Source organism: Psittacula echo (genome assembly GCF_963264785.1).
Source record: "Psittacula echo genome assembly, chromosome: 2".
Lineage (NCBI taxonomy): Eukaryota > Metazoa > Chordata > Aves > Psittaciformes > Psittacidae > Psittacula > Psittacula echo.
This window is the reverse complement of record NC_137737.1, coordinates 36,330,238-36,353,952: the sequence shown is the minus strand read 5'-3', so window position 1 is coordinate 36,353,952 and position 23,715 is coordinate 36,330,238. Positions and strand designations below refer to the sequence as shown.

The 23,715-nt window shown below is 38.9% G+C and overlaps 1 protein-coding gene across 1 annotated transcript in view; it reads left to right on the top strand.

The window, feature by feature from the left end:
* CDK14 (cyclin dependent kinase 14) overlaps nt 1–23,715 on the top strand; it is a gene marked incomplete at both ends in the record, with an annotated part of 264,713 nt that overhangs the window by 121,287 nt on the left and 119,711 nt on the right. The window contains one exon of the mRNA XM_080610617.1: nt 22,552–22,646. Coding sequence (XP_080466743.1) covers nt 22,552–22,646 — 95 coding nt within the window. The remainder of the gene's footprint in view (nt 1–22,551; nt 22,647–23,715) is intronic.

Sequence of the window (23,715 nt, the reverse complement as noted above, 5' to 3'; positions counted from 1 at the left end):
TCCTCAAGATAGAAGAGGAACACAAGATTTCCAAATTAAGATATTTTGGGCTTCAAAGACTACAGTGTATTTGGAAAATATATTTGGATGTTACTGGGACCTTTCTTATGAAATTAAGCCAGTCTTTAAAATTTCCAAGACTTTGGGATGTTCCTTATTAAATATGCTGTCATGTTATTGAGAAGTGTATATTCATTCTCACTGAACATTAGTAATAGAAAAATTGCCTTTCTATTTCATGAGGTTTTATGACTGCACATTTTTGATAGCTCAGATTTTCAACCACATTTCATTTGTTCTTTCTCACGCATGGGTGTTTGTGTGCATTTGCGTAAGTGCAAGAGAAGCATGTTAGATCCTTAGTGATGTGGAGCTTCAAAGCAGCAGGAGCTTTTGTCTTTATCCTGCTTTCCCTTCTGCAGTTCTTCCCAGCCCTGACTGGGTGCTAATTTTTTTTTACTGGCAGTATTTATTTGCATTTCTCTGAAAGCACTTGCGCTGACTGGCTGAGAAATGGGTGAACTGAATTTCTGGCTATCTCACATGGACATGGAAGAGCTGATAGTTTTCCAATTTCAGATACGGTGTGAGTGGTTACTGTGATGTTACTGTATCCTGCTTTTAGTTGTGTCCAAATTGCACTGTTCTCCTTCCTCAGTTCATTTAAGTAAACCAAACAAAGGCTTCTGTCCATGTAGGCTACTCAGAAATTGTAGAGATTGATAAGGTTCATTCTGCTTGTTTCTTTGTTCCTTGCTACTCATAGGCTGAGCATAGCTTTTCCTGGTTTTGTTGTTTTTGGGTTTTTTTCTTTTTAACCTCTAACAAATGAGTGTTTCTCACAATTATAAAACCATCAGGAGAACTGGGATTACATAAATGCAACATAAATGACGATGCTTCCCTTTGAGAATCCTGACATAAATTTTAACCTCTATAATGAACTCCCATTGTGTGGGAAAAGCGTCATGCTTTTCTGAAAAGTACAAGTGAAAATTCCAAATTATCCACCTTCATAAAGCTAAATATGTTCCTCAGAATATTCTGTCCCCTCTGTCCTCCTCCCATTTCCCATCCAATATTTTGTCTGTAGCCTGCTGAGACAGAGCACAAGTGTACCAATTGCATCTTCATTCAGTACTTTTGATGTGCAAGCTCTGACCTTCTTCTGGCTTTTGTTCTTGGGCACAGTTCAAGCAAGAAAAGAATGGGGTGACACTTTGAGGATTTTTTTTTTTTTAATATCATCATTTTGCCATCAGGAATCCTTTCCTCATCCTAGTTTGCAGGTTAGCATAATGCTACACCTTTCAGACTCTGCCCTACTTCCACTGAAGTTGTCTGTGCATCTTTGGTTTTCATGGAAGGTGCTTCATGCATGGAAGGGATTTCGTGCTAGTTCCAGCACTACAAGGTTACAAATCCATTAGCTCAGAGGCGCTACTGAACCTTTCTCCATAAGGCATTTGGCTACAGTTTCCTCTGACCTGCGTTTCAGGGCTCTCTCACTTGGCTTTTGGCCTTCTGTTTTGAACATTTTCTTCTGCTCAAAAAACATTTCTTCTTTTCGCTATTTAATGCAGGCATTGGAACTGTTGCTGTAGAGATTCATCTGGTCTGCTGCTGTCAATGTCCCTTGTAGTATGACAGGAAGGGTAGAAAAAAAGACGCAAATTAACGAATACGGAACATAAAAGGAGGCTGGCGAGCCTTTATTCATGTAAAACTATAACATGTAACTACAAGTTATATAGAACCCATGTGCAGCTCTCATGGCTTTCTTGTTTGAGTGGAAGTTGGTGAGGGTCAGTTTTTTATGCCATATGCAAATTTTACCTGCTTTTACCATCTACCATGCTACCACCATAAAAACTAGAGCTGAGTTAATCCTGCTCCAAGTAGCATTAGTTTTTACCTGTGACCATATTGTATTTGAGTGGATTGAACTGATTGTCACATGAATGGAGATGCTAGCAAGTTATGCCATCTCAGCTTGAATTGCTTAGAGATCCTAAGGCACCTTTGCAAGTGCCAATACCTTCCATGGCAACCTGGTGAAATAAAACTTTGATACCTGGTGTTGAGGCAAAGAAATGTCTCCTGAACCTAGCCAGTTCTATAAAATATTTTTTCTTTGTTAATCTCCATTTTGTGAAAGGAATAATCTAAGGAACAGTACCATATAGCGTTCTGATTAAAGTGGGGACTTTAAATCTGCACAGTGACATTTGTCTATGTCAAGATCTCTGAGTGTTTTGTGTGTGTTTTTTCCACTGCTGTGTCCTGGATTTCAAAGGTACCAGAGCAAGGTGACAAGTCAGTGTTTGAACCAGTTCAGTCAGCTTGAGTTTCCTCCATCATCTTTTTGCATGTGCTAAACCTTTAGGTGACTGTTGTATCTCAGCAGAACTGGTTTCAACTTTGGGTAAATGCAAAACAAGGATGTGAGAAGGTTGTCTCTTGTTTGTTTTCCTCGTGTTATATCTTTCCCCCTTGAAGGAGATACGTCACTACATGTATTGAAGGGAGTGTGTGAGTGCATATATATTGTATATGCATGTGTTTCCTCATTGTCTTTAAGACTTGACATAGAAAGCTGATTAACCCCAAACAACCAAATCCTTTGTGAAGAGTCACATACTGACTTTGGTCAACCCAGAGAATGTCTAATGTGAATTGGACATGTACCTACTTCTAGATAAAGATAAAATACCCACCAGGAAAGATGTCTGGTTGTGTCAGAAATTGTGTCTGAGATGTGTGACTGTCTTCTTGCTACTGACTTCAGTCATGATTCATAAACACATCATTAGAACAGCTTTGTGTGTTTTAAACACAGGAAGTTCATCAATTAATTATCCTCATTCTCCTGATGTTTGTAATTTATTTAGAAATATAGTATGAAGCAGTCCTGGTTCTTCAGACATGAATATAACAATGAAGACATACATGTGCTACTGCTGTATCTACAACAGTACCTTTGCTTTCAATGCTTTTGTGCACAACCTAATAACTACTTTCCCCCTCCTTCCTAGTTTGAAAAAAACACAGCTAGTTTATTGGAAATTTGTTACTTCTTTATAAACAGGTCCTAAAATAATCACCATCAGTCTCTTTCCATACACAAGATACTATTCTGTTTTAATATATGTATAAATCAATCCTGTATCAAAGAGAGAATGAACCTAATTTGCAAACGATGGCACCATGCCTGCAGTAGATGCTTGCTTGTTGAGAACACAGGCAGCCTGAAATGACAAGACTACTGCAGTATTTTGCTCTGCTGCCTTTTATTCCCATATTTTGTGGCAATGATTCAGTTCTTTCTTAAATATGTCATGTATTCAGGGAAGTAAAAAATCACAGTATGATAAAATGCTGTATTTAGATCATAGTACTTCGCTGAAGATTTTAAACATGAATTGTTTCTAAACTTTGAAATACCTGGGAAATTTTCAGTAGCCTGCATCTTTGTACTGGCATGAAATAGGGCAGCAGCCACTGTAATCAGAAAGAAGCATGCAGTAATACCTTTCTCATAGTAAAAAAAACATCAGTTATAGTTAAAACAGTGGGAAAACTGTTGGCAAACACAACTTATATTGAAATTACATATATGAGGAAAAACCCCAATGCGTTCTTTCTTCCCTCCCCCCCCCCCCCCACCTTGTTTTTGTTTTCTGTTTCTTCACAGTCTGGAGTTTACTTTGATCTACCTGCTGGCTGCTGTAGGCACAGTTGTCTGGGTCCAACTGTTCCTTTGGGAGACAGCACTGCTCCTTTTCCTCTATTTTTCCATAGCCTTAAGATTGTATTGCAAACACATTACTTCAATTTTGTCATTTTTTTTGCTGGGAGAGGTGGGAGATCTATCATTCAGGAGTCATAGGAAGCTGAAATACAAGCTTCGTAATGGTATTGCTTCTTGCAGCATGGGTGGAGTTACTGCTTTCAGCCTTTATAATCAATACAAAGAGAGTAGCGTTTCAGAATTAGAAACTGACCTTTACTGTCTTCTTCAAAGCAACAAAAATGAATATCCGCATTATTTTACTTTGGAATGTTCCTCCCAAGTAAGCAATATAAAAAAAGAAGCTGATAATGTATTGCATTTTTCTGCTGAGATGAAGGGGAACTGGATGGTTCAGAGACTGGTAATAGGATATTGTGACCTTCCACCTCTGACCCATTTATTAAAATATGAGCCATGCCAGTGGAGTCCAAAAGTCATCACTATGGGATATGCAGCTGTAGAATCTGGAACTGTGTGTTTCTGATTTTTTTAAGGTCTGTGCTAGTTGTCACAAACTTCCAAAGCTCCTCAGCTGGTGGCAGATTTAACTGGAGCTAATTGAAAAGTGAACTAAAAAAAAAAATGAATGGAGGAAGCCTTGTTAATAAGAACATTAGCTGTGCCAGATTTGGTGATTTGTATCCATTCTGATCTGATATACCTTGTTGCCCTTGCTTTGTGAAGTTTGATTCCCTTAATCAGTGCAGAAGTGGTACTGACCAGTTTTGTTTGACTGTTACTTCAGGATTTAGGAAGGGGTTAATGTGAACAAGGATTCTCTGGATTTTGCCTTGGGAAAATGCTCAAAACTTGCAGTCAATGACAGCTAATTTTAAGTATCTAACTTTTTGCTCTAGATCTGCTTGTGGAAGCTTCTAACACCCTTTTTTTGTCTATAGGTAACTTAAGCTGAGAGTTAACTCTTTGAAGCCCATCTTAGTTGTACACCTTAGGTAATTATATGACAAATATCCTCGTGTTTCATGTAGTCATAATCATCACCTGGTTTTCTCTGAGCAGAAGCAATCAAGAAAGGCAAGAGGGTGGTAAGAATCTTGGTGTACCACCATGCTAGCTTCCCAGATAGGGTTGACAGCAATGCTGGCGTGACTGCCTTCCATTTGAAAACATCCTTCCTTCCCTCATATCTGTTAGAACTTGACAGGACAAAGTAACCCAAGTTACTGTGAAAGGTTAGATACGACTGACTAAAAAAAAAAAAGATCAAAACTGTACTTGCAGAGTAAAAAGAAAAGTTGTTAGGTAAATATATTTTGAAGCTGTCAAAACTCACCTACTTTTATGTGGTCCAAGTATTTCCAAAATTTCATAACTGGAAAAAATATGTAAAACTGGAAATGTGTACTTGGTACACATTTCTACTTACACATTTAAATATTTCCCTCCCAAATGGCAGGAGAACACACACTCTCACTTCCCTTTCCCCCTGTTTCTTTGAAATCTAGGACTCACGCTTGCTCTTTTGTGTGCTATGAGGGCTTAAAGAATGTGTTTAATACTGGTGAGAACATTTTCATACAAACATTCAGTGGATTGTGTGAGGGTTTTATTAAGAAAACAAGCAGGCACAAACACCAAACATTCAGCACATTGAACTTGGACAAGATAAAAATTTGCTTTTGTTTCATTTCTGATTTTCTCAGCATAGCAGTTTCTACATTGCCACTGGTAGGAAACTGCCAGTTTATGCACGGGCGTCTAACACAAAGCAAAACCCAGCAGGTCATAGGCCGATTGAGAAAAAGCTGTCAAGAGCTTGCACTTTTCCAGGTTACTTTAGCTCAAATGTATTTGTGGCCCTAAAAGATATTTTTTCAATTTGCAATTACGTGTTTTCTCAAAAAGTCTTGGTTATAAAGCTGACATGGTTGAAATGCTGGCTTTGCATCAAGATTTTTAGCAGAATTAACATTTGAATCACTTGAGACCCTATTCACAAAGCAAAGGACTATTTGCATAACCAAAAATGCTTTATTTTGCATGTCAGTGGAGAAGCTAAGGGTTGTAGCTGCGTCTCACAAATAAAATTCAAGTGATCAGTATTGATGGGTATCTGTATGCTGCTGCCTCTCAGCCTTGCTTGCACAAATAAGTACAAATCTATATAAAGGTAAAAAAAAGGTTTTGGAGCAATGTATAGTCTCCATTCAAAGCCTGATTAAACAGGCTTTGCTTAAGTTATCAGTGTTAAGGATTAGATGGACTTCCCTCTCTGCCAAATGTGGATGAGGACTGGGGCATTTTTACAGCTGAGTTGTTGTGAAAGGATGGATGTCTTTCTAAAAATATACTCAGTAAAAATTTATGAGCTTGAAAATCGCTCCTTCTATTCAGGAGGTCAAACTAAATAACCTGTAAGCGTATATAGCTTTGGATAATGAGTTCAAGACTTTCTTAACACCTGTCAGATTTCTGCCAGTAGTCCAAGAGGCTTATGAATTGCATTAATAACCTTCCCATCTTGCCATCAGCCCATGCATTCACAGTTTTCATCCATTTTTATGGCTGTGGACAAGAAGGTAGAATGTCACATTTAGAGAATTTGTTTCTTTGCACGTGAATAACTCCTGATCAGAGTTCAAGAGCATGAAGCAAATTCTAACCTCTCTGAGGCAATAGAAAACTGTTGGATTTTAAAAAAACCCTTAAGTATCAGGGGATTTTATTATTTTCTTTTTTCCTAGAATGAACTTCTGATGTGCTATTGCTGTTAAATCAAGTTCTTTGGGCTACAGTTATTGCAACTTCAGATTATTTGAACTTAAAAAGAATATGTTATGATCTAGTGTGAGGTGTCCCTGCCCATGGCAGGGGGGTTGGAACTAGATGATCTTAAGGTCCTTTCCAACCCTAACTATTCTATGATTCTATGATCCTTTCACTTGCCAATGGATATCAACTAATCCAATAAAAAATTATCAAGGCATGATATGAAATTTTTAAACAAATTTTGTGAAAGTTTCAAGTCTCAATTGACTTCCTTTTAGATGGATTGAATATATTCTTTGAGTAAGGGGCTTGGAGCTTTTATTATCATTGCTATTTAGTTCTAATTAAATTCATTTATTTAAAAATATAGTACTTAAAAGTTTTAAATAAAAAAATAAAATGGAGTTTAATTTAAATTAAAACCATATTGGATAATAAATATGCTCCTGAAAAGAGAATCTATGTTTCTGAGACTTCAGTATCACAATGTGATCTCTTATTCTGGTGTGTGTTTGTTTGTTTACTTTAAATTATACTTCTGGAGTAGAAGCATGTATCTGATACATTTAGGTCTGAAAACTAGAATAGAAATTGTGTTAATCTCTATTCTTAGGATTTGAAATTTCAAAATACTTCAGAGTCTAAGCACACCATTAAGAGGAGTATGCCCCTTTCTGTACATTGCTTTGGAGCTGTCAGCAAAAAGTTAGTTTTACTTTGGTTCAAATATCCAAGTTCTTTGCAGAAGTTGCTGGGTTTATGGTTGACCAGAGTGCATAAATTTAAAGTAATTCAGCTTCTCATTGATTTGTTTTAATTAAAGAGGCCATTAACATTTTAAAATCATTGACAGAATTATAAATCTGCATCTTTGAGACTTATGTAGACAAGTTTATAAAAGTTCCTGGAGTGATCTGAAAGCAAAACTGTACAAAAGGACTAGGTTTTATTAACAACACTTCTTAAAGCCCAACAAAATGCTGGAAAAATGCCAGCAGATAGTTACACATTTCATCATGGCAGTGACTCCATGGCAGTTTCTATGATGTGTTGCACTCATTGTAGAGTCGGGATTAAAGATACCTTCAAGAAATGGATACCCAACTATAGTTTCTTAAATAAATGGTTCCTAATATTTTATATGTAGCTTACTGTGGTCACAGAGAACTTGGGGAATGTGTTTTAACGCCTCAGACCAGGTTTGTTTATCTGTGAAGATCTTGCCTGTTTGTTCCAAATGTTATCAGGTTGTCATATGCAAGCATCCTAACCAGCTGGGCAAGTGGCATTTTGATGGGCCTGTTGAAGTCTGTGATCTGTCATCACTGGAATGCTGAGCCCTAATTAGAAATAAATGAGTAGTGTTCCTGTGCTTATTTCATGGACTGATCTTTCTTTTTTCTGTTTGGGAACATTTCTGTTCTGCTTTCATGGGGCTGATGCTATTTGAAATATTGAACTGAGGTGGGAATTTAGAGAGGATGTTTAGCCTTGTGAGTGTTAGCATTTTGGCTGCCACAATTTTAATATGCATATCTGAACTGGAATGTGCGCTTGGACTTTTGGATGCAATCAGTTCTTGATTTTTAGCCAAAGCTTTCTGGCATGTGTTGGAACAGTGATTTAGTATTCCTCATTTAGTAAGTTCCTTCAGAGGTGCAGGTTACTGCTACAAAGTGCCTGATATAACATACACACTAACTAGCCATGTTGATGAAGGAAGGAAGCATCTGTGGGTACTTGCTTCTATCCTATTTCTTGTAAATTTTTTCAGATCAGATTGTGTTCCCTTGGCAGAAAAACTCAGCCCACAGTATCTGGTGGCTTTGTTGAAGTCGTTCATTGATTTACTTGGGATGAAGTGATGGTGAGCAGCACTTGACTAGTAAAAAGCTCCAAGGACTTAATAGTGCTTGAGCTGTGTTTTCCTGCATGTTAAGATGTTCTTACTTTGGTTTTGACCTTTTGCAGTATGTCAAAATACTGTTGCAGATGAACTTGCTTCAAAAGTTGCTTGGAAAAGGCTTATTTAGAGCAACATGCATTCCAAAGACTTTCAGAGGTTCAGACTGCTTCAAAGCAGTGTGGTGGTGGTGTATTCTTGAACCTTGGTCCTATGTGCATAACATCATTGTTGCTTGCACTGAACTTCTGTGCAGTTGCACAGCAATGAGGAATCTTGTGTCTATGTTGGGCAGGCTTGTTTGGGTTCAGTTGGTGATATGTTAGAGTCTCCTCTTTGACCACCTGATACTGGTACATTTATAAGGAGATCATATCCAGTATCTTTGTGATGTTCAGGTCCCCCATTGGCAGCATACTGGCATGCTGATACACGGAGTATAGTCTAATCTGTGCTTGGTCAAATCAGATGAACAGCTAAAGCCTGGTTTTTCTCATTACTTGATTTTTGCAGATACAAGGAAGGTCATCAGCTGGAGCTGCTATTACACTTACTGATTCAGCCACACAACCTGTTACTATTTTATTTGCTTTAGGCTTTCTGAAAATGGAAGTTACAGAGAAATACAGTGGCTGAGGTACATTGTAGTTCTCCTCCTAGATCCTGCTGCTTGCTAAGGTGCCCTATTTGTTTTCTCTTCCATTTCTCCTCAGGGACAAAAAGCCTTCATGTCTAGTGTTTGGTTAGCAAGTCACTTCTGTGTTCAGCTATAAAAATAAACAAAACAGATTTGAAAAGACCCACTAAAGAATTGTTTTTATCTCCAGGCTCATGTACTGTCTGAGATGACGAACCAAGATTTAAGTGCTGGGGTTTTGGTTTGTTTGTCTTGTCCCAAGGTTGTGAATGGTATTCAAGTCCCCTTGTGAAACTGGCTTTTTATGTGGTAATTTTCATTGCGAAAACGTCAACCCCATACCTCCCCCCTCCTCTATACTTAGTTGTGGGGTTTTTTTCTGATATTGACAGAGTTAAAAGCTCTGCATGCATTATCCATGCATTTTTGTCTCCCTTTCCCTCCTGTTTTCCCTCTAGCCTTCTTTCTCCTCTTTCTACGGTGCCCTGGCAGCCTGGAGGAAGACTGCTCCACTGAAATGCTTGGCACTCTCCATGCCTGGGCAGTGGTAGAGAGGAGAATGAGGAGAAATGGCTTTTAAGAATAGATTTTGGTGTGAAGATCTCAGGAAAAGAATTAGAAGAGAATTACAACAGTGAGTCTGGTAGAATGCAGATTACAGAGGCCATTCAAAGGAGCACAAGGTGTAGAAAGCAGTAAAAGGAAGATGAGAAGGGTCGGTGACTTTGACTGGACTTAACCAGGATCCTGTGGGATGGAAATGGGGTGTCTGCTTGAACATGGCTAGTGTTTCCCACCTTTTATGTCATTAGTGGGGTTGAAGAGAGGTGGGAGCAGAAATTGAGCAAAGGACTTGGAGATGTGTTTGGCCAAGGACAGGTGTGGGATGTAATTTTTGGGAAACTGTCCAAAGAATTTTGCTGCTGACACTGTCCCATCTATAACTGATATAGGATTCCAGGCTTCTTGGCTCAAACTTCTAATGCTTCTGCCAAATATCTGAATGTTTAAGAGTGCTCAGGAAGGATAGATTCTCTGACAGATTTTAGCTGCTAAAGTGCAGCTTTAAAGGACAACTTTCCACTGACTAGATGTAAACTTTGACAAATTGAACAGATTTTCACAGAAATGAGAAAAAGCACGTCCTTGACCTAAAGTGTACCTTTTGAAGGCCGCCTTTCAGTGCAGGAGATCTGAGAACTGTTTGAAGAAAAGGTCAGCAACATTAAAGAGCATATTTGTTCTCTAGTCCTCTCTTGGAAAAGGCTGACCTGTTTCGACTGGAACAAACACTGTTAGGCACAAACTGTAAAAGATGAGGACATTTGTTTAAGGTTTGGCAAGGCAATAGTGTCATCCTACAGGAACTGGTACTTTAAGAGGCAGTACTATCAATTTTGCTACTGTCATTCTTAATTACTATGATTCCATAAAAAGAATTTTATCTGGAAAAGCAAACAGTAAATTGCTGTAATTATAATTGATGCATGACACAACAGGATGGAAGAACTGAGTACATTTTCAAGGGGGCTTGGGAGTGATGTTTTATATCTGTATGTAGTAGACAGACAAGCTGTTGGCTGTTGAGTTGGCCTTTTAAAAAAAAAAAAAAAAGTCTTACCACCTGTGGTGTTAATGGGTTATGCTGGCAGATCCCTTTAATGTATTTTCTCACATTTCTTGGGTATGTTTTAATTATATTGTTGCTCAGACTGCCTTCCAGTATGGATTTAGATCCATAGTTTGATTGGTGTCATGCATCTAAGGAGGTAATTGTGAACCTGTACTTGAAAATTATGGGGATGTTTTTAGCAAAAATGGGAGGGTAGAAATGACTAGTTTACCTCAACTAGGTCTCTTCTAAGCATTGCTTAACTTTTGCATTGCCCTGTCACTGTCAGCTGTGGCTGTCAACTCTGTGAAGTTGAGACATTCCTTCAGCCCAGCTTTTCTGTTCTAGCACCTCTCCTGCTCTCTCTGAGGGCCAGATGCTTTTAAAGAAACATACAGGGCTTGCCATCTTTTGCTTAAAGGAAAATTTTTGTCCTTTAAATGAAAATTTCAAAGTTGAACAATGTCCATAGAATTTAAATAAAGCATGTGCTGCTCTAGACAGTGATACAGATCTTCACTGTCATTTAAATGTAAATTTGTTAAGTTTTCAGTCATTCTGATTTAGATTCAGTTATATTCCAAGGTGAATGAAGCAAAAATGGTGGGGGTCTGGGTTTTCCCTTTTCTCTTGATTGCTTGCACCTTATACTCAATATTGTTAATGTGTACTGTGAACTGCAAGAGTTAAATGACAGGCAGAGAACTGAGACAATACCCAGAGACATCCAGGCAAAGGCAGAAGGAAGAGAGCATAAACCTTTTCTTTTGAGCTGACAGGGCCTTTACATGTGAGAACAACATTTAAACTGTATTTTCAGATGATGCCAAGTGGATGACCAGCAGCGTTGTCACTTTGCTGTTGGTACAGCCTCGCTAGCAGTTTCTGATACAATCTCTTTCACCTGATTTAGCCTGGAAAAAAAATGTAACCTTCACTTGAATGATCACTGGGTTTTGCTGCTGTAGTGTCTGCCAGCTTCATCACTTTATTGCTTCTTTTTTTTTTCATGTTGGAAATTAGTTTACAAGTTACTTGAGGGGATCTTGCCATTTTGTAGTTTGCGTGCTTAGCATGTTTTTGGGAAAGAAAAACTGAATACAAACCTTATAATAGACATCAAAGAGATCTAGCCAGAATTAAGGTTATTTCCTGCCCTTAAAGATGTTTTTAAATGTTCTAGATATTCATATTGTAATCATGCTTTAATGTCTACTAGCTCATTATTTTAAGTTGCTCATTAGTGTGAGGTAAATTATGACTGGATTTTATTTATTTGATTATGAAATCTTTGTTCTTTTACAATACTCACTCCACATAATTTTCTTTTCAGTTACAGAACAGTATGCCTTATTTTCACTGTGACTGATTTTGCTTACTAAAATATTTGTAAAAATAAATATTTGCTAGTGAGACTGCCTTTTTTTAACCTCTTGATCATTCAACAAGAGACAAAGCAATGCTATGTTCATGCCAGGGTTATTTTCCAGGTATAGGTGAAGAGGCAAGTTGATTCTCACCCGCCCAGAAGAAGAGAATTGACATGATCCTTTAAAGGCTCGTGTCTCACTCCTTTGAAAAACAGCAAGACATATGCCACAAGCCTTTTTTTCCCCTGCAGCCTAAAGTGTATGCTGACAAATCTGTCTGCTTCTTGTGCATCATTTTTGCTGAAAGAAAGGGCCCACTGAGAAACACAGCAAAAGTAAATTTTTTTAGGAAAACGGCTTTTCTGTAGAATTCTTCACTTCTAAGTAGAAGTTAAAGTATTCTGGTAGGCAACATCCTTTCCTAGAATGCCTTACTGTCTTCTATGTAAAACAAAATATTCATTGCAGTTACATATGGTTAAGTGATTTCTTGTTGTACTCATGCATTAGGAAAAGTGAGTAACAAAACTCACACTGACTTCAGCAGGGCACAAGTTTCAGTAGTGGTGCTCAGTTATTTACTCACTTGTTTAGACAGTGTAATACCAATATTGAGGGTATACAGTTTACAACAGAGGCACTTTATTGCAGTTACAAAGTCTATCATTCAGAAGTTGTCAGAATTAAGTTTACATGTGCAGACTTCATTTGGTCCTCCTACTTGAAGGTTCATTCCTTAACTATGCAACAGCACCATGTTTGCTCCTGCTGTGTGATCTTTGCTTGTGTCAAATGATGAATGCTTAATTTAACTCTGTGTTCTTGATGTGTGGCTCTAGCTATATGCACCTACTGTGCATTATTAAAACGCGGATGGTTTTGAGATTTTCTAGAACACTTGTCACCATACTCTGACTACTTAAATATTTGTTAATCTTAGCACCCCACTTGCTGAGAGTTTTTTTTTAAATGACGATTTTGGGATGACTTTCAAAGTACTTGCATAGCATTGGGTACTATCAGTGTACAGTGTTGCTTGGAGTTTTGTAATAATTGTGTGCACTCTGTGGTTCTGAGAAGTGTAAATGAAGATCAGAAGTTGAAATCTTCAGAAAATGAGGAACGTGGTGGTGATGATATCGGCTTGAGTCACTTAATGTGATGCTCAGCCACTGGTAGAGATAAGGGTAGAGATCAGGTTGGTTTTCTTCTGACTTGATTCAGCTTCTCTGATGGATGGACAAAGTCCTTCCACTGGTGGGCAATAAAGCTGGATCAAGTTCATACCTGGGCTTGTATAAAACTAAAATTCAAGCAGCCACTTCTTTCATCTGTCGAAAAAATAAAAATGAAGGAGCTGGGAACAGCTAATGGGTGCAAGCAAACAAGTTGGTCACTGCAGGATAAGTCAGGCTGTGAACTTACAGGTTATCAAAACATGAGATAAATGCAAGATAGATATGAAGCTGCTGTGTGCTGAAAGCTCGTACTCTGGCCTATGGTAGTGACTTCAGGAATGTGTATCTTGCAGAAGCTGAGTTAGCATTGCAGAAGCCCCTATAAATTGTAGTCAGTCTTTGCTTTGGGTACTTGGCTTGGCATTCTTCATCTTAATTCCGATTTTTGTTTATGTAGTTTTCTTAATGTTTGGAAAAGCAAGTGGAAGTACATATTCCATTTTCTGGTGTTGCATCTGCACTCCAGTGTTTCATCATGTTTGCAAGCTCTCACATGGATATGTTCTGCTCAAACCGAAATGCTGGTTGGTAGCTGTCATAGGTTGCTTTTGCTTCTGTCTGTAGACTGAAATTGGAGGAAAATTAGGAAAACTGCCAGGAATTTTCATTGATTCCTGCTGAAAGCAGTGGTTTGGTAATCTCTGGGAATCTTAGGTTCTGAGATGGGCATCAGTGGAGAAAATGTGCTAGTTTCTGTAGGCTCTTGTCAATTTTCCCCTAAGTTTGAGGCTCGCTCTGCATCTTACCTCTTTTCTGCTTTGTCTACATGCTTTTACTTTCCACTTCATGCATTTTTCCACCTGTGAAGGCTGTTGAGTGGTCCTCTGGCTTTTCTTTCTCCTTACCCAGCCATTGTCTCACAGCCCCTTGTGACATTTCTCCTTTCCTGTATTCCTCCTTTCTTTCACACTGCTGATAGACAGCCTGATGCGAAGAGGCCATTATAAAAGCCTATAACTTGACCAAATTTAGAGGATTTTCATGGAGAATGTATATTCCTATTTGAAAGGTCTCTGTGTTTCCAATTTTTTAATCTCTACTACAAAACATGAGGTTCAGAGGTTGGGTTGTTTTTTTTTTAAGGGGAAATTCATTCAGTGGGTTACAGAAGTTGTTGTTACTATAGCCTGTTTTTTGGGAAATGGGAGGAACTGTTGAGACTGAAAACTCCCAGAGAAGTCATCCTAAGGTAGATAGATATTTATGTGAAAACTGTGTCTGAAATTCAGCAAGATACCAAGACTAATAACAACCAGTGACATTTTTATTAGTAGGTTGTGGATGATTTTCTGGCAAAGAACAGCCACATACCCAGATCAGCAAGTGCCTACATGGAGTCCGACATGAACCAAGGAACAACAAAAGGTGAAGGAGGATGGGAGCAAGGCACTGGGAGTGAGAATCCCAGCAAGATAAGAAGGAGCAGGAATTTACTGAGTTGTTAAATTGAGGACTGTTGGAAAACTTTGAAGGTCAGGTTCTCACACCTGTGCTTAACCAATTATATGTTAGTTGTTAAGGGCCTCACAGATATGTATCCAATCACAATGGGCCAAGTTAGTGAAAACAACTTTAAGAAATAGTATACAAAGAGTTAGTTTTCTAGAATAAATGGCTTTGTCTGATCACATTGATCTCCGACTGAGTCCTTTCCGTGACAGTAGGTTGTGCTGCTAGTCCCAATCATGCTATATGGGCTTTCACATGTTACCTGCACTGTAGAGTTGTTTTCTCTACATGCTGACGTATTTTTGGTTTACAAGTTTCCTCCTCTTACATGCTGAAATAGGCAGTGAAAGCAAGACATGTCTGGCTGCTACAAGATAGCAGTATCGTATTACAGTCTTTTTCCATGAGAGTTTAGTTTTAATAGGATGATGTCTCATTATTTTTAACCTCCATCTGTACTTGTGTCTGAAGAGGGTTGGGAACAATACACAATGCATAAATTTATATCTAGAACATAATGAAAGAGACATTCATTTCACATGGTGGCAGCCTTCTCTATATTTATTTAGATTAATATACAGTAATGCTTTTCAGAGCTTGTCTGATCAGTCCTTCCAATGCTTTGTTCCAGTTCAATAGGCAAAGAAGTTTCAGCAGGTTTGTGACTTGCGTTTTTGCTTAGGGGTCTATAGCCATAGTGAGAAGAACCTCTGAAGGTGACTGTGTGTTGTTACACATGCTCTTTTTCTGGTTTTCTTCCTTAATAACATACTGCTAATTTTGCCTGCAAAATCTTGGAGCAGATTCTCCTGGAAGGCATGCTAAGGCACATGAAAAACAATGAGATGGTTGGTGACAGCCAGCATGGCTTAACTAACAGGAAATCCTGTGTGACTCATTTGGTGGCCTTCTATGATAGGGCTGCGGAACTGATGGACAGGGGCAGAGCAGCTGACGTCATCTACCTGGACTTGTGCAAAGCGTTTGACACTGTCCCACACGACATCCTTGTCTCTAAATTAGGGAGACACCAATTTGATAGATGGACCACTTGGTGGATAAAGAACTGGCTGGATGGCTGCGTGCAGAGACCTGTGGTCAATTGCTCAATGTCCAGCTGGAGACAAGAAATAAGTAGTGTCCCTCAGGGATCGGTGTTGGGATCGGTCTTGTTCAACATCTTTGTCGGTGACTTGGACAGTGGGATTGAGTGCGCCCTCAGCAAGTTTGCCGATGACACCAAGCTGTGTGGTTTGGTATACACGCTGGAGGGAAGGGATGCCATCCAGAGGGACCTCGACAAGCTTGTGAGGTGGGCTGATGCCAACCTGATGAAGTTTAACCATGCCAAGTGCAAGGTCCTACACCTGGGTCGGAGCAATCCCAGGCACAGCTACAGGTTGGGCAGAGAAGAGATTCAGAGCAGCCCTGCAGAGAAGGACTTGGGGGTGTTGGTCAATGAACATGAGGCGGCTTCAGTGTGCGCTCGCAGCCCAGAAAGCCAACCGTATCCTGGGCTGCATCAAAAGGAGCGTGACCAGCAGGTCGAAGGAGGTGATCCTGCCCCTCTACTCTGCTCTCGTGAGACCTCACTTGGTGTATTGTGTGCAGTTCCAGTGTCCTCAACATAAAAAGGACATGGAACTGTCACGAGGATGATCAGGGGACTGGAGCACCTCCCGTATGGAGACAGGCTGAGAAAGTTGGGGGCTGTTCAGCCTGGAGAAGAGAAGGCTACATGGAGACCTCATAGCAGCCTTCCAGTATCTGAAGGGGGGCTATAAGGATGCTGGGGAGGGACTCTTCATCAGGGACTGTAATGATAGGAAAAGGGGTAATGGGTTCAAACTTAAACAGGGGAAGTTTAGATTGGATATAAGGAAGAAGTTCTTTACTGAGAGGGTGGTGAGGCACTGGAATGGGTTGCCCAGGGAGGTTGTGAATGCTCCATCCCTGACAGTGTTCAAGGGTGGGTTGGACAGAGCCTTGGGTGGCATGGTTTAGTGTGAGGTGTCCCTGCCCATGGCAGGGGGGTTGGAACTAGATGATCTTAAATTCCTTAGAAACCCTAACTATTCTATGATTCTCTGATTCTGCTACACTAGTATAGTGTAGTAGGAGCAGCAAGTAGAAATTTTATATGAAATTTTATAGAAATAAAATAGTTCTAGGTTGAAAGTTGAACCCACTTGTGCCAGCCTGAATTTCAGCCTGAGGAGGCAGATGCAGCTAATGTTATCCCTGTAGTCCCTCCAGCAAAGCATCCTGCAGTTAAAGGGCTAACAAATCCTGTCTTGCGAGGATGTGAGGCACTGTCTGCTTCCTTAGTGCCAGGCTGATATTTTTTAATTATTTACTTATTAAAAACTAGAATAAGAACTATTTGTTAAATATAGAAGAGACTATCATGAGATTGGAATTGGCTGTAAAGAAAGGCTCTAATTCAGCTAAGACTGCGTAATAGCCCATTGGAATGATTTGATGCTTTTTCTGTTCTTCCTGTAGCTCATGGATTCTTTTGAAATTTTTCAAAGCTGAACAGTGGCCTCTGTATCTTTATTGAGTTGTGTCCACTAAGATCAGAGTGGAAACTGACCAATTTTGTGCATTTGTAAGTGTGCAGCTGTAAAATCAATTATTTGGGATTACAAATAATGATCATTCTGCAGAATATATCCTGTGGTGAGACGGGAAGTCTGTGTGGTCAGTGTGGTTTTACCTAGAATGCATAGTATTAACTGCATTGAATTTTGGTGTATTAGGGTTGTAGGAAAGCAAAGCTTTTTGCCTATATGAAATTATTTTAGATAGATAAACTGGAAAACAGCAGAGTGTAGGTTTGGGAACTGCATTTCTGAGGAGGAAATTTCTGCACATTTATTACTACAGAACAAAGAGAGTGCTGAATTCCTGTCTCTATGCTAGAATTGTAAGTAGTGTTTTGCACACAGAAGGTCCTGCTGTGTGGGAAGTGGATGAGAAGCAAAAAGGACATTGTGCTCTGAGGCTAAATTTTAAAAATTGCCATAAAAGATGTGTAGATGGAAGCAGAAGTTGCTGGGAAGGGAAGCAGGACTTCCCTGGTCTGTGCAGGCAGTAAGACACTTCTGAGTGTGTTTGTTCAGAAGACACGATGAGGAGGGGAAAAAACCCCCCTGAATGTTTTCTCAGTAAAGATGCCTTTCCAGGAGAGCTTGGAGACTGATCCCAACTGTTTATGCAAGGAAGCTGGCACTCTGTCAGAGAGCACTGTTGTGACTGCAGAGTGTGACAAGCCACAGAATTTTGCAGATACTTTGTTTGGCTCTGAAGCACAACAAATTGCTTTCACAAATTTGTGTTTCTGACTAGAATGTGCATGCTTTGGTGTCTCAAAAATTAAACAGGGCAGCCAAGATGCCAATAACAATATTAGATAGGTGCAAACTGCCATGATGCGCTGTGTCTAAGAGTAAAACTCTCACAATAAGAGATGTCCTCCTAGAGTGACAGTGAGAAAGGGTGAACATTGTACGTGAGTAGCAGCATGGGAAGTGGTGAGCACTGGTGTATGGTAGCCCCAGAGGACACCTCAACCACTATATGCTGAGCAAAGCAGGCATTTTCATAGCTATGCTTTTTAGAAAAATGACAAAAATTTCAGAGCTTTTGCATATAGTAGGAAATCTAAAAGAGTATCAGCGGCAGTTGTATCCTTATGGTGAATATGAGCAGTATGAGGTTGAGTTCTTCTGCTACTGCTGAGAAAAGTTTTCAGGCCACTGTGATATCAGACACTTTGGAAATCACAGGTGATACTTCTGTCTAGGTCTGAGATGGAGACTGTGATTTCTCACAGAGTGAGAACAAGGTGATAGGAATTGCAAGACTGAATTAATCGTGGTAGGATGATCCTAGGAACATAATTAATGTTAAAGCTTAATGTACTTGCCGTGTCTGAAAGTGCGGTCTTTGCTAGTGCTGCTGGTGAAAAGTTCTTCCTGCATGTGGCCTGGGAGTTGACAGTAATGTTGAATTTGACATACAGCTGTGAAATATTACTTTATGGGCAAGTCAGAATAGCCTTTTTCAAAACACTCTAACTCAAGGCTGATTTAAAAGTCACAAGGCTTTCTTGTGTCGGGCTTGGGCTGATGCTGTAAACCCTCCAGGGAGCAAAGCACTGATTTACTGATGCTAGTCAGGTTTTGGGTAAGAGTTGGCTGCATTCCATCTGGCTTGCCTTGCTTGCGGAGTGAGCATACTTTAGAACCAAGCTCATCTGGGATCAGCAAAAAGCTCCTTGACCAACACAAGCAATAAGGCAGCTTGCCAGGAGCTCATAATAGATGAGAGCATCCGCTTGTTGAAGGAGAAGACTGTGATGGTTATTCAAGCAAATACAGTGTGTTTTCTTTAGATATGCAAATATGGTCATTAGCCCTTGATGGAGAAGTGCTGAGTATTGGTGCTTTTAGTGGTTCAGGTCATGAACTTATGTACAAGTAATAGAAATACCATCTTGGATGTCATTAATTATTGAAGTATGTCATAAATTCTTCTGCCCTATATTTTTACTGCTAGAATTTGCTGTAAGGCAATGTGCAAACACAGGTGACAGAGCAAGCACCTGCCCATTCAAATGCATATAATATTTTGTCCAAAATGTTAAAAAAAGAATCACTGTAGTATTATTTGCTGCTGTGCCTCCTCAAAACTCTTTGGGGAAATGAACTAAAAGTGCTGCCATCTGTTTATCTTACATTTAATATCAAGGGCAAAAAAAGAGTGCCAGCAGTTTTGAAGCAGCATTATATAATTCTATTTTTAAAAATACATGCTAAGGATACAGTGAGTACTAGTGCATTGGTCCCACTTTTGGGATTGTTGCAATGCTTTTTCAACAACATGTTAGTCTTTTTATTTTAAAAGAAAACATCTCTGTGTGAAATCTGTGGGTGATAATCACTGGACGGAGATGGTATTCTCTAGGAGAATTATTTTCTTCCAGAAGAAACACCAGGCACAGCAGCACCTGACTCTTGCTGAGCTCCAGGAGCAGCTGCATTGACAGCTTCAAAGTTGAAGTCAAGTTTGTCTCAGGCTGATGCTGATAGATTCCCTGGACTCTTTTTCATTCTCTTGGATGTGAATTTCTGGATTTTGTCTTTGAATTAGTGAGGTTCATCCAAAGTTTTATCCCCTTTGAGCAAAAAGTTGCCCAAAAGAGGTCTGTGGGTAGTTTGTTCTGAAAGGGGATGTTTCTGGAAAAACACACACCGAGCACCACTGGTTCATATTTCATTTTGTTTTAAAGTGCTCTGTGATGGAAGAAACAGCTTTCCTAGTTCAGACAACTGGGGTTTTTATTTTCTTTTTCTTTTTCTATTTTTTTTTCTATTTTTCCCCTTTTTTTTAAAGCAACAAAGCTGAAGACAGGCAATCTTACAAGTTGTGATAGAAGAGCACATGGGGCAGTTCTCTTACTTACACCAGTTATGCTTTGGTTTCTCACAATATAAATTGGTAGTGGAATTAACTTCTTATTTCCTCAGTGTAAAGTTAGTGCAATTAAGATGATTTTGCTCTGTGTGATACATTATTTACTTTATTTCACTTGGACTAACAGAGAAAACAGAAATCTCACCCTGTAGGTGATGTTTTATAGTTCTTGTAATATATGGCAGATGTTGAATATTGAGGCTGTACAAGGGGAGAATTGGATATTAGAGAAGATAAATAAGAGTGGGGCAGGGGACTGAAGAGGAAAGACCTCAGGGTAATCTCCTTTCAATGTACTGTTTAAGCTTTAATGACCCATATACAGATTTTAGCAACAAAGCAATGGCCAACTAGAGGAATTAAAGGCCTCAGGTGATGATCTGAACCCCAGAAGCTAGCAGAGGTCATAAATCCTGTTACAGTTGGACACAGGCTCTGCTAGGAGGCAATTTTTATGTTCCCAGTCTCTCTGCATGTATGCTAATTTGACAGGGTTTCAGAGGAGAGCTGGTGAAAGCTCAGTGTGAACTTTTCTTGGGGTTCTCCCATGTTAAAAGTTCTCATTTGTGGTCAGAGATACTTTTCAGAACAATTGTTTGTATCCATACCTTTTTCCAGTAGCAATTTTTTATTGTTGTCCTTTAAAAAAACCCAAACATATCCAGATCTCTCTGAGCTTTACCCCAAGAAATTCTGTAGATTCTAAGATGAGGATCATATGAAAATTTTGCATAGCTTTTCCTTTGAGAAAAAAGCTTTTACTTAATTTATGGAATGTCAAAAGTTACTAGAGATGTACTGATCAATTGTTTTAAAATAATAATTTTAATTGCAATAGCTGATTTGCATCTCAGTGGCAATGGGTTCAGAGCACTGGAAAGATTCCTCTGTGTTGACTCCCTGAATAGTGTGAGTTGGGGAGTGCAGGCCAAAGCATGTTCTTTTGAAACATTTCTTCTCACCTCTTCAGCCAGGTTGAAAGGTTAACTATTTCCTGGTCATGGAACTTTCTTGCAGGTTTACAATCCTGTCATCAGAATATCTATGATATACTCACTTTGAAACTTTCTTATGGTGTTTTCCTGTTTGCTGTCTGCCTTCTTGCTAGCGTGAGCTCCAGAGTTTTGCTGCTGAGGATGCTTGTAGAGGAGCACTGATTGAGCCAGATGCCGTTTGCTATTGTGTTGCTTTCTAAGTGATCGGCTTGTCAAATTGAGCTCTTAAAAAAACAGTGTGAGAGATCATATGTACTTACCCTAATTTGAAGCCTCATGACCCTGGGAGTTACCTCAGCCTGACAGCACTCTCAATAGGGTAGGTAGTAGGGGTAATAGTGCTGTAGAAGCTCCCTAGCTTCCTTTTTGCACAGTAGTGGAGTGAGACACATCTTTGTTGTTTCATTATTTTGTTTGATTAAAGAAGAAGGGTGACAAGAAAGTTCCAAATCATACAGTACGGAAATATGCCACTCATTTTCATGCCTCTATATCCATTATTTACTTTGCTGTGGTGACTGATAGTCCTGCTCAGATGTATGTATAAGATGACAAGGCACCACCAACAGAATGACATTGGTAACAACACATGGCTTGTCAGCATATCTTGCTAAAATATACCATGACTTGTGGAACATTAAATATGTAATATGGTATGAACATTAAGTATTTATTATGGTGTAAAAGAAATTTAGTGAAGAGATCACCTTGGAAGTTCACTAAATAAGTCTGAAAACATGAGCTAATGCCATTAAAAAAACCAACAAAATATAGTGAAGAAATGCCATGTATTTATTCTCATGAGCTAATACAAATGATTCCATCAAACCTCTGTCATGTTTGAGAGAAAGGAGATACTGTGTAAAGCACTATTCTTAGGATAGATGTTGCATTTTGTTTAGAAAGCAACTCTGTTGTGTTGAATAGGAAAGATAATAATGTTTTGAAAAGACATGCTTGACTTTTGTCTGAGGCAAAAAATTATCTTTGAGTATGGAAGTGAACTCAGTATCTGTTCGATCATATATGAGCAATTGATTCACTTAGAGGAGGCTGCGTAAGGAAAGCATCTCTAGCTGCAGCTCCTTTTTGTCTCAAAGTGATGTTGAGTTTGACCAACAAGGTCAAGAAAATAGCATTGAATGGGAAGGTACAGTCTACCAACACTGAACATGTAGAACTCTTGGATGTAGAAGATACTAAAGTACAACTGCTTGTCGTCAGGGTATGAAATTAAGATGTCAAAAAAATCATCCAAGTCACTAAAAAAAAATTATATAAAAAACCAAACAATGCAAAATATTTAGATTCTTTTAAAATAACACGTATGTTTTCCTTTTCAGCTTCTCTTTTGAAAGGATTGAAACATGCTAATATTGTGCTGCTTCATGACATCATTCACACAAAGGAGACCTTGACACTTGTGTTTGAATATGTGGTGAGTAAAGTAACATGTTCTGGGTATGGCGTAGAGTGTATTGAATTTGATAGGAAAGCTCTCTTTACTGTTGATGATCTATGGATCAGGCTAAAATAACCGTTTACTTTCTTCAGAAAAATGGAGGCTATAAGAGATAATGCTTTGTAATGTGGAGTGGTCTAAAAGTAAAAGGCTGGGCTGGACCAGATTCAGAGACTGAAAAGTGGCTACTGGAGTCCTCTTGAAGAACCTTAAACTGTTCAGTTGACTTTTCAAACTGGTTTCATACTATGCTTCCTAGTTATAGCTTGTTTATTAGAGTTTTTTCTTCACTGATGTGATCAGGTAACTTTCAAATAGCTGAGAATAATGGAGGTAAGAAGAAAAATGGAACTGAAATGCTTAACAGGAACAGGTAGTTCCTTCATCAAAAGCATGTAACAAGTTTAAATGCCTTTTGTTGTGACAGGCTTGTGTACAGCATCTTTTTATTAGCAATGTCAGTAAAAAAGAAGTCTGGCACACACCGTTTAGAATTTTGGATTATTTTTTATTTTGTCATGACTAGTGTTTCACCTACTAATTAAAACTTCAATTTACATACTACACAGTGTAATGATTTAATTGTGTTCAGTGTATTACTTTCCAAAGTCTTGGGCTTCGCCTCCTGATTAATCTTTTTAGTTTTTCTAAGACAAACATATGGCATTTATGTAGAACTACTTCAGCACTTAGCTGTGGAATTATGCAATGTACTATCATAATTAACCTCCCCATTTTCACAGATGGGTCTGAGAACGTGTAATTAAGAGGAAACAAATGAGTTTAGAGAAGGTTAGATTTTCAGTATAATGTCTATTATTGTGTTGTTTGTAGGACACTGCATTTATGAAGTACAGTGATTACTAGTTTTAGTACATCCCTACTTAAGACAGATGGAACTGTTTTGTGTGTTTATTGGGAGCATGCCTTAATTTTTACATGATAGTGCACACAGCATGTTGTCTGGAGAAGCCATTCACCTTGTCTATTTACATAGAAATAGAAATCCTACAGTGTAATGATGTGGTTATTCAGCTATAAGATC